Source organism: Fonticula alba (assembly GCF_000388065.1).
Source record: "Fonticula alba strain ATCC 38817 unplaced genomic scaffold supercont2.2, whole genome shotgun sequence".
NCBI lineage: Eukaryota > Rotosphaerida > Fonticulaceae > Fonticula > Fonticula alba.
Window position 1 is genome coordinate 2,003,991 of NW_009242972.1, and position 11,074 is coordinate 2,015,064.

The 11,074-nt window shown below is 81.2% G+C and overlaps 1 protein-coding gene across 1 annotated transcript in view; it reads left to right on the forward strand.

Moving 5' to 3' along the window:
• H696_01446 (hypothetical protein) overlaps nt 1-11,074 on the forward strand; it is a gene marked incomplete at its 5' end in the record, with an annotated part of 17,851 nt that overhangs the window by 2,200 nt on the left and 4,577 nt on the right. Inside the window, one exon of the mRNA XM_009495342.1 lies at nt 27-11,047. Coding sequence (XP_009493617.1) covers nt 27-11,047 — 11,021 coding nt within the window. The remainder of the gene's footprint in view (nt 1-26; nt 11,048-11,074) is intronic.

The following is an 11,074-nucleotide window of genomic DNA, read 5'->3' on the forward strand; positions in this document are numbered from 1 at the left end:
CCCCCCCCCCCGCGCGCGCGCGCTAGGCCGGCTCCTGCATGGAGTTGAGCTCGGTGGCCGAGCGCGTGTCGGCCGGGCGCTTCTTCTTGGCGCTGATCGAGGCCCTGCTGCTGGGCCGGCCGGAGGCCGAGGCGGCCGCCGGCGGGCTGGCCGGCGGGCTGGCCGGGTTCTTCGGCCAGCCGGACCCGGCGGCCGCCGGGCCGGGGGTCCCTTCGGCCGAGCCGGGGCCCGGCGACGCGGCGGACCTGCTGGCGGCCGGGCAGCCGCCGGGCTTCAGCAACCCGGCCTACTTGACCTTCTTCCTGCCGGTGGTGTGGACCGTGGTGCAGTCGGTGTGCGCGGCGGCCGGGCTCTTTCTCGGGCCGTGGCCGGACGCGCGGCGGCTGCTGGTCCAGCCGCTGGCCGGGCCGGCGTCGGTGTACGGGGTCCCGCGGCCCGGGGCCGGCGGCCCGGCGGCCGGGCTCTGGCAACTGGACTGCGCGTCGGGGCTGGACGATTTGCTGGCTCGGCTGGCCTTTGCCGAGGGGTTCTTCGACTTTGCCCGGCGGGTGTGTGCCCTGTCGGTGTCGGGCCGGCTGGCCCCCGGGGACACCGGGGCGGCCCTCGGGCAGCTGGCCTGCACCGTGGCGGCCTGGCTGTGCGAGGATGGCCGGTGGCGGGTGGCGCTGGCCGGGGCCCGGCCCGCCGACCGGCCGGTGCTGCACCGCCAGCGTCTGGCCGCCCGGCGAGCCGCCACCCGGCTGCTGGAATGGCTGCTGGCCGCCGAGCGGGCCGGGCGCCTGGTCCTGCCCCGGGCGTCCGGGGTGGAGTTCGCCCTGGCGACCCTGTGCGCCGGGCTGAGCGCCGGCCTGGAGCCGGCCGGCGGCCCGGAGCCCGAGCCCGAGGACCAGGATGTCGGCTGGGTCGGGCGGCTGGGCCTGCGCCGGGGGGCCGGCGGCCGGGACCCGACGGCCGATGCGCTGGCCGCCTTCCTGGCCGTCGGGCGCTTTGCCGGCCGGTATGTCCATGCGGCCGGCGAGGCGCCCTCCATCTTCCTGCTGTCGGCCTTCGTGCGGGCCGGCGTGGCGCTGGCCGGCGCCCCGGAGCCGGGTGGCGTTGGGTCGCCCGGGCCGGCGTGCCCGGCGGCCGGGTCGCCGGCGCCGGCGCCCGCGCCCCCGCCCGCCCCCGCGGCCGGGCTCTTCCCCATGCTGGCGGCCCTGTCCGAGGCCTTTGTCCGGTACTTTGACCGGTGCACCTGCCCGGGGCCGGGGTCGGGGCCGGCCGCCGGCGACCCGGCCCCCGGCAAGCGGCCCTGGCTGCCCCCCGGCCACGGGTCGCCAGGTCGCAAGCGGCCCCGCGCCTCGGGCCCGGCTGCCCATCCGATGGTGGTGGACATGCTGGGGGCCGGCGCGGTGGACGACGGCCCGGCCAGCACGCCGACCCCCTCGCAGGACGCCTGGCACCAGGCGGCCGCACCGGCAGCCGGTGCGGCCGCGGCGCCCTCCCCCTCGACGGTGGCCACGACGACCACGGCCGCGACGATGGCGGCCATGGCAGCGGGGCTGTCGTGCTCCCCGCTGGCGGGCGTGTCGGCCGCGGCCGGGCCGTTCGAGCCGCGGACGCCCTCGAGCCCGCTGCTGCGGCTGCTCGGCGGCCAGGCCCCGGGGGGGGCCGTGTCCGGGGCCAGCCCGGGCCTCGCCACCCCGGGCGACCGGTCGCCCTCGCTGATGTCGGCCCTGAGCGGCTTCTCCTGGACCATTGCCATTCTCAATCAGCTGGACGCCGGGGGGTTCGCGTGGCCGGGCGACCCGGCGCCCGGGGTGTCGCCGGTCCACTTTGCCGGGGGCATCTTCGCGTCATGCCACTCGGCGGTGGAGGGGTGCCCGGGCGGCCGGCGGCCGGGGCGCCGGCTGGCCGACGCGTCCATGCGGAACATCGGCCCGGCGGCGTTGGGGCTGTGGCTGGCGCTGCTGCGGCGCCTGGCCGGCCGGCCGGCCGGCCCCCCCCCGGGCAGCGAGGCCTCCATGACCCCGGGGTCGCCCGGGCCGAGCCGGGCCGGGCCGGACCGGGCCGGGCGCGAGCTGGCTCTGGCCCTGTGGGCGGCCGGCCTGGCCGGCCTGGCCTGGGGCCGGGTCGATGGCTCCGGCGATCCCGGGCCCTGCCCCTGCGGGGGGTATGCCCTGCTGTGGCGCCCGGGCGCCGCCATGGACACGGTGCTCGGCCTGCGGGTGCCGGCATCGGTCGAGGTGGCGGCCCTGGTCCGGGAGCTGGGCCCCGGGGCCGGGGCGCCGGTTGTCGTGGTCCCGGCCGGGGCGCCGGGGCCGGTGCCCTGCCTGGAGTTCCGGCTGCTGGGGCTGGGTGCGGCCTGTGGGGAGATCCGCGCGCTGGCCGCCGGCCCCGGGGCCTCGCGGGCCAGCCTGCTGCTGGAGCCGATCGATGCCTGGTCGTCGTCGGCGGCCGGGCCGCTGGCCGGGCCGCTGGCCCGGGCCTTTGTCGAGCTTCTGGCGGCCTTGGGGGACGCGCGGCCGGCTGCCTCGGACGGCCTGCTGGCCGCGGTATCCGACAGTGTGGCCGGCTTCCTGGGGGCAGCCGTGCGCGAAGCGCGCGCGGCCCTGGACTCGCCTGGGCCCGGGGCCCGGGCCCGGGCCCTGCTTCGCCAGGTGGGCAGCCTGCTCCGGGCGGTGGTGGCCCTGGCCCGGGGGGCCGCGGCGGCTCCGCCCCGGGCCGGGGTGTCCCTCTGTCGGGTGGCCACCCTGGCCGTGGATGCGGCCCTGCTGGGGGGCCAGCTGTGTGGGGCCTGCGCGGATGGGGTTCTGGAGGGCGCGGCCCCGGTGGCCGTCGGCATGGCCGAGGTCGAGCCCCTGGCCGCGGCCACCGCCGAGCTGCTGTTCCTGTCCCGGCGGCTGGTGGCGCTGGCGCACGCGCTGGCCGACGCCCCGGTGCCCCTGGCCCCGAGGTGCATGCTGACCGGGCCGCCAGCCGGGCAGCGGTGCTTCCTGGATGCCGCGAGCCTGGCCGGGACGCTGGCCCGGGTGCTGGCCGCCGGCCGCGGGCCGCCCTCGGTCGGGGCCATCTGCGCGCTGGCCGCCGGCCGGGCCTCCGGCGACCCGGATTGCCCCGGGTGCGGGGGGTTCCTCGGCCGGTCGTCCGCCGGCGGCCGGTGCCCTGTCGGGGCCGGCCCCGGCCGGCCGGACCCCCCGGCCGGGGTCGTCCTGCTGCCCGTGCTGGACCGGCTGATGGGGGACCTGCGCGAGCTGGCCGACCGGCTGGCCTCGGCCTCGTCAGCCTCCTCGGCCTCCTCGGCCCCCGCATGCCCCTCGCCTTCTTCCCCCGCCGCCGCCGCCGCCGCCGCCGCCGCCTCCTCCTCGGCCACCTCGGCCACCTCCTCGCCGGCATGGGGCCCGGGGCAGGCCGGGCCCGGCGGCCGGCCACTGGCCGACGTCGCCCGGGCCAAGGCCACCCTGCGGGCCCTGGCGGCGGTGCTCCGCCATGGGGGCTGCCCGCCGGGGCATGTGCGCCCGGTGCTGGCGGTGCTCAAGCGCCTGGTGCGGCCGCGGTCCGGGCACCTGCTGCCGGCGCAGGCCCCGGCCCCGGCCGCCGGGGCCGCCATGCATGCCCTGGTGGCCGACCTGACCGGGGTGGCCGAGCTGGCCCGGCGGGCGGTGGCCGAGCTGCCTGCCTGGCTGGTGCCGGGGCCCGGGGCGCGCCCCGGGCGAACGGCCGCCCTGCAACTGGCGCGCAGCCTCTGCCAGTCGCTGGACCCGGGCCACTGCCTGGCCGGGGTCCGGCTGGTGGAGGTGCTGCTGCCGGGGGCCGCCCGGGCGGGGGGGCTGCTGCCGGCCGGCGGGACCCGGCCCGGGGCCGGGCACGGGCTCCCGCCGCCGGACCCGGACGCCGGGCCCTTCCTCGTGTCGCTGGTGTGCATCCTGGCCCGGGTGCTGGCCAGCCCGGTGGCGGCCCTGGCCGGCGGCGGGCCCGGGGCGCCCGGCAGCCCGGCGGTCCCCGGGGCCCGGGGCCAGCTGCAGCTGTCCCCGCGCGAGGAGGCGCACCTGGTCCTGCGAAGCCTGACCACGCACGGGCTGAACCCGCCGGCGAGGGCCGCCGCCCGGGGCCGGCGCTTTGCCTTCCGGAATGGGCCCGGGGCCGGGGCCGATGACGGCCCGGCCGGGGCCCGGTCGGCCGCCTCGCTGGACGCCTTCCTCGGGGGGCTGGTGGACCTGCACCCGGAGCACTGGGCCGCGGAGCTGCTGGCCGAGCCGCTGCTGGCCGGGCCGCTGCCCGGGGCCGGGCCCGGGGCCCTGTGCCGGACGACCGCCCGGCTGCTTGGCATGCCGGTGCCGGCGCTGCTGGAGCGCCTGGCCCCGTGGCTGGTGCCGCGGCTGGTGCTCTTCGGCGAGGGGCCGGAGTCGCCTCGGGCCGCGGTGTCGGCACCGGCCTCGGGCCCGGCCACCGGGCCCGGGTCCTGGCAGGCGCACCTGCTGCCGGGCCACGCCTGGCCGGACCCGGCGCTGGCCCCGCACCCGGGGAACACCCTGCTGGCCTTTGTCCGGCTGACCGGGCGCCGGGCGGACGCCGTGTCCCAGCTGCTGGACCAGATCGACCACCTGCTGCTGTGCTCGGTGTATGTGTCGGCGCTGCCGGGGCTGGCGGCGGCGGCGGCGGCGGCGGGGCCGGGGCCGGGGCCGGGGCCGGCAGTGTCCGGGCCGGCCGACCCGCCGGACGCCCTGGTCTTTGACCCGTCCAGCCCGGTGGGCGTGGCGCTGTATGGCGGCGGGGCCGGGGCCGGCGGGGACGCCGGCGGCCCGGACGGCCGCGCGGCCCTGCGCTTGGACATGGCCCAGGTGGACGCGGTGGCGGCGCGCGCCGCGCGCGACTCCATCAGCTCCATCTTCCGGATGCTTCTGGGCGCGCCGGCGGTCGGGCCGGGCCCGGCCCCGGCCCCGGCCCCGGATGACCCCTCGGCGCCGGCCCTGGTGTGCGACCGCCGGGCCCTGTGGGTGCTGCGCACGTGCGCCCACCGGGTCCTGCTGACGGGGCTGCTGCATCTGGGCCGGGCGGAGGCCCGGCTGGCCGAGTGCCCCGGGCCCGAGGCCGACCCGCTGGGGGTCCGGCCGCAGGCGGTGCTGGAGCAGCGCCTGGCGCTGGGGCTCCTCCGGGAGGTGGCCCGGTCGCTGCTGCCGCCGGGGGAGGAGCCCCGGCATGCGGCCGCGCGGCCGGGCCCCGGGGCCGCTGGCCAGGGGCTGGCCCTGATCCGGACCCTCCTCCGGCCCTTCATGTTCCAGACCCTGCACAACATCAAGCACCTGGTCCTGGTGGAGGGGGCCGATGCCGGGCCGGCGGGGGATGCCGGCAGCACGGCCCCGCCGCCGCCGCCGGCCACCAGCCTGGCCTGGCACCCGGCGCGCTTGGCCCTGGACGCCGGCCAGCGGGCGGCCTTCTTCGCCCTGGGCTGGGTCTTTGCCGTGTGCCGTGGCGAGGGGGATGGCGGTGGTGGCGGCGGCGACACCGACAAAGACCGCGACTCGGTGGAGCTGACCCCCAGCGTGGCGGCGCACAGCCTGACGGCCCTGCGCTTTGGCCTGGCCGGGGCCGGGGCCGATGTGGCCCTGCGCGGGGCGGCCCTCTTTGCCGCGCGGGCCCTGGCCCGGTGGTGTCGAGCCGAGCTGGATGCCCGGGCGGCCGGGGCCGGCGGCCTGGGCCCGGCGGCGTCCGGCGGCCCGGCCGCCGGGGCCGGCGCGCTGGACCTGGCCCCCGGGCCGCTGCTGAGCTGGCTGCTGATGCTGGCGGCGTCGGCGTCGGCGGCGGCGGCGGCGTCGGCGAGCGTGGCCGACATGGCCGGCCCCCGGCCCCCGGGGCCGCACAGCCCCGGGCCAGCGTGCGCACGCTGGCCCTGCCTCGGCTGCCATCGGGCCCGGCGCCTGGACGCCCTGGCCGGGGACATGGCCCGGGCGGCCCTCCTGCGGCCGGATGGCCGGACCCTGGACGCGCACATGCTGCCGCTGGTGGTGGCCGTGCCGGGGGCCGCCAGCTGCCGGGGCTTTCGCCTGGCGCTGGGCCTGTGGGAGGCCGGGCTGCGTGCCCCGTGCATCCGGTGCCTGGAGGCCGTGGCTCGGGCCGGGGGGCGGGCCGGCGCGCTGGCGCACCCGGAGGCCGGCCGCCTGGCGGCCCTGTGGGCCGACGCCGAGCTCCTGACCCCGGCCGAGGCCGAGGACCTGGCCGGGCTCCTGGCGCCCGGCGGGGCTGCCGGCCACCCGGTGGGCGAGCTCCTGCAGCGGGCGCCGCCGGCGGCCGAGCAGCCCTCCCCGGCCGGGGCCGAGGCGCCCCCTGGCGATGGTGCGGCCGGCGCGGCGCCGGCGGCTTGCTGGCGGTGCGACCATGCGGCCGGGCCGGGGTCGGGCCCGGGGCCGGTGGCGCTCGAGCCGCACCGGCTCCTGGCGCGGCTTTTCCCCCTGGCACGGGTGGTGGACCTGCTCCGGGGGTGTGCCCTCGGCTTGCGGTCCGGCGATCCGGTGCTGATGGCCGCGTGCGGGGACCGGCTCCGGCGCCTGGCGGCCGGGGCCTGGTCCACCCTGTCGCCGGTGGCCCTGGCGGGCTGCGGCCCGGCGGCCGGCGCGGCCGACGACCGGCCCGGGTCGGCCTTCGCCCAGGCCCGCGGCCAGCTGGCCGACCTGCCGCCGGCCGACCCGCGGCTCGGGGCCGCCGCGCATGACGCCTGCCTGGCCCTGGCGGCGTGGCTGATGTCCGGGGCGCCGGCGGCCGGGCCGGCCCCGGGGCAGCACCGGCTGCGCGCGTGCCTGGCCGTCCTCGGGTCCCTGGCCGGGGGGGACCCGGCGGGGGGCGGCCCGACGCCGGGCCCACTGGCCCCGATGGCCAGCCTGCCCACGCGGCAGGGCTTCCACCTGGGCCTGGCGGCCTTGGACTTCGGGCCCTCGCTGGGGCTGTCCCTGGGCGAGGCCCTGGGCCAGCCGCTGGCCGGGAGTGCCGCCGGGGCCGCCGGGGCCGGGACCTCCAGCACCGGCCAGATGACCAGCCGGAGCATGATGCTCGGCCTGGCCGACCGGCTGGAGCTGGCCTGGCGCCTGGTCAATGGGCCGCTGCTGCGGCTGCTGCTGGTGGGCAGCCTCGGGGGCGGGGCCCCCGGGGCGCCGGGCGCCCCCGGCGGCCTGGTGGCCGACCTGGCGGACTCGTGCTTCGACGTGGCGGCCGGCGGCCGGGGGCCCGGCATGCCGGCCGGCACCCCGCGCGAGGGCCTCGCCTCGGCGCAGGTGGTCGACGTGGCGTCGCTCCTCATCCAGCAGCTCCTGCAGAAGACGTGCGGTCTGACGGCCAGCCTGGCGGCCCAGGTGCCGGAGGACGCCCCGGCGCGGGCATTCAACATGCACTCGGCGGCGGTGGCCGCGCTGGCCGCGCCGCCGGGGCCCGGCAGCTCCGGCGTGCCGGACAGCCTGGCCGTCGCCCTGTGGCGGCGCTTCCCGCCGGCCACGCGCCGGCAGCTGGCGCACTTCCTGGAGACCGAGCTGCGGCTGTCGCCGGCCGGGGGGGCCGGGCCCGGGGGCTCGGCCGGGCAGCAGCCGACGCAGCCGACGCAGCCGACGCAGCCGCCGGCCCCGGGGGAGGGGGCCGGGGCATCGGCCGATTCGCCCGGCGCCCCGGGCCCGGGCTGGCCGCCCCGGCACCGGTCCATCATCGACGCGCTGCAGGCCCACCTGTCGCCGGGGGATGTCGGCCGGTCGCTCTTCAGCGAGCTGGTGGCCCTGGCCCTGGGCCCGGGCCCTGCCGCCGGGTTGGGCCCCGGGCCCGGGGCGGATGGCGATGCCGGGGACCGGCCGGCCGGCCGCCCGGCCGGCCGCCCGGCCATCAATGCCCCGCGGCTGGTGGGCGACTGGCTGCGTGGGCTGGCCCTGCGCCTGGGGCGCCTGGCGGCCGGGCTGGACTCGGCGCGGGTGGTGGCGCGCTTCGGGCCGGCGGCCGCCGACCCGGGCGACTCGGCCGCCATGCCCAATGGCCCGGCGCCGGTGTTTGCCTGCCTGGAGACCCTGCCCGGGGGGGAGGACGGCGCGGCCCTGGCCCGGGCCCTGCTCCCGCACCTGGTCATCTTCCTGGTGGCCAACTGCCGGTTCCCGACCAGCACCGGCGGCGAGGCCCACCACCACCACCACCACCAGCAGCAGCAGCAGCAGCAGCAGCCGCAGCAGCCGGGGGTCTTCCACTGGGTGCACCTGGACCCGGTGGCGGCGCTGGTGGCGCACGAGCTGGCCGCGCCGTTGGTCCTGGCGGCCGAGCTGGCCAGCGACCGGACCGCGCCGCGGGTGCTGGCCGCGGCCGCGCACCTGGCCGCCCTGGAGGCCACGCTGCTGGTGGAGGCGGTCCGGCGGTGGGCCGTGGCCCGGGCCCGGGTGGCCTCCGGCACGCGGGCCGACATGCAGCTGCACATGCGCCAGCTCCTGCTGTCGGCCGAGTGCTGGCCTCGGCTGCCCTTCGGCCCGGTGCCGCGCACCCCGGTGGACCTCTTCCTGATGGCCAATCCCCAGCCGCCGGCCGAGGTGGAAACCGCGGCCGGGCCGGCCGCCGCCCGGCCCTCGGCCGCCGGGCTCAAGCTGGAGGGCGTGCGCGGCCATGTGGCCGTGTGCCGGCTGCTGGCATTCACCGACCTGCAAGTGCCGCCGGCCCTGCAGGCGGCCGTCCTGTGGCAGGCCCTTCGCCAGGACGCCCCGGGGCCGGTGGCCCCGGCCCGGCCGCCGGTTGTCCACTGCCCGGAGGCCGTGGCCAATGAGCATGCGGCCGCCTTGCGGCCATTGCTGGGGCCCGGCGGGCCGGACCCGGCGGCTCCCGGGCCGGCCCGGCAGGCGGCCCTGTCGCCCGGGGCCCGGGCCCTCGGGGCGGCCGTGCTGGAGCGCCTGGCCGGCGATGCGCGCCGCGCGTTGGGCCCCCTGCGAGCCCTGGCCCCGGCGCTGCTGGCCCTGCACCAGGCCGGGGCCGAGCCCACCCCCGGCGCCCTGGCGGCCCTGGTCCCGGGCAATGCCCCGACCGTGGAGGACCAGCCGCCGGTGGGGTTCTTCCCCGGCAGCTTGCCCTTCTTCCTGGGCTGGAGCCCGGCCGTGTGCGAGTGCCTGGGGGCCGCGGCCGGCGTGGCCGCGGCCGATGGCCTGGACGCCAGCCCGGCCGACGACCCATGCGCCCTGGTGGCCGGGGTGGCGGCATGCCGGGTGCCGGCGCTCCTGGCCGCGGCCGACCTCTTCGCCGACATGGCGGCCGGCTCGGCGGCCGACGCCCCGGGGCCCGGCCCGGAGCCGGACCTCTCGGCCCTCGGGCCGCTGGAAGCCCAGACACTGGCCCTGGCCATGGGGGCGGCCGGGCCCGGCGGGGCGGCCGAGGGGCCCGCCGGCCACCGGGCCCCGGGCCCGGACTTGGACCTCCTTCGTGGCCAGCTCCGCGCGCTGGAGGCCTGGGCCCGGCGGGATGACATGCTGGCCGCCGAGGAGGCCGAGCTGGCAGGGCAGCTGGCCGGGTCCGGCGGCCTGGCGGCCGCGCACTTGCGCCTGGCCCTGGCAGCCGGCGACGCCACCGAGGTCCTGGCCGCGGCTGGGGCCCCTGCCGGCCCGGCGGCCGGGCTGGCTGCCCCCTCGCGGGCAGGGCCGCCCCTGCCGGGGGCCGATGTTCGGGCCCTGGCCGCCTCGGCGGCCCTGCGCCTGGGCCAGTGGGACATGGCGGCCGGGCTGGCATGCCACCCGGGCCCCGACAGCAGCCCGCCGGCCCCGGGCCCCGGGCCGCGCATGAACCCGGCGCTGGAGCGCCTGCTCCGGGTGCTGCCGGCCGGGCCCGGGGACTTGGCCGGGCTGGCGCGCCTGGACCAGCATCTGGCCCGGCCGCTGGTGGCCTGGCGCGATGGCGGGCCCCCGGCGCCGGACCCAGCCGGGGCCAGTGCCCTGGCGGTGGCGTGTCGCTTTGCCCGGGCCCCGGGCAGCATGGGCCCCGGGCTGGCGCCGGAGCTGGCCCGGCTGACGCTCTTCGCCGATGTGGACCTGCTGGCGGGCGGCCTGCCGGGGCTGGCGGCCCGGGCCGATGCGCCGGCCGCCGACCCGGGCCCCGGGCAGCGGGACACACGCGGCCCGGAGGCGGCCCGCCTGCGCCGGGCCCTGGTGACCGCCGAGCGGGACACCCAGCTGCTGGATGCCATGACGGCGCGGCTGCTGGGGCGCCCGGCGCCGGGCCACGCCGGGGCCTTCAGCCTGTCGGCGGCCCAGTGCCAGGGCGACTGCCAGGGCGGCACGGACTGGCCCTCGGCGCGCGGGTGCCAGTGCGCCCCCGGGCGGTCGGCCCTCACCGGCGGCGGGCTGTCGGTGGTGGCCGCCGCGCGGCTGGCCAACGGGGCCCCGCCCGGCGGCCGGGGGCCCGCCTCGGCCCGGCGCCTGGCCGACCGGGCCGACACCGCGGACCTGGTGCTCAGCCTGCAGGAGGCCATGCTGGGGCGGCTGGCGGCCGGGGCGGCCGGCCGCGCGGCCGACCTCCTCGGCGCCGGGTCGCCCGGGGCCCGGGGCGCCGGGGCTCTGGTCCGCGCGGCGGCCGCCGCCCGGCGCCAGCACCGGTCCAATGCCCTGTGGCGATGCCTGGCCCTGGTGGCCCGCGGCCAGGGGGTCCCGGCCCTGGCCCGGGCGGCCCTGCTCCGGGTGTCGCCCCTGCCGGGGCTCGCCGGGCCGGGGATGGCCGCCGCGCTGCAGGCCCTCCGGGCCCCGAGCCGCGCCGGGCCCGGGCTCCATGCCCTGGTGGCCGATTGGCCCGGGCGTCTGGAGGCCTTGCGCCTGGCCGACCGCCTGGCCACGGCCTTCTGCCTGGGCGAGCGGCCGGGCGATCTGGACCGGCTGCCGCTGCCCGCCGGGCCGGCCACCGACCCGGCCACCGGCCACGAGTACCCGGAGTATGTGCTGCTCCGCCGGAGCCTGGCCATCGCGTGGCTCGTGTCGGCCGGGGCCGGGGCCGGGGCCGAAACCCGGGCCGCCGTCGGCCGGCCCGGCCCCGAGTCCGACTCCTCGGCCTCCGTGGAGCATGCCTTCTCGCGAGCGCTGGACTTGTGCGTGTTCCTCGCCCTCCCCCCCCC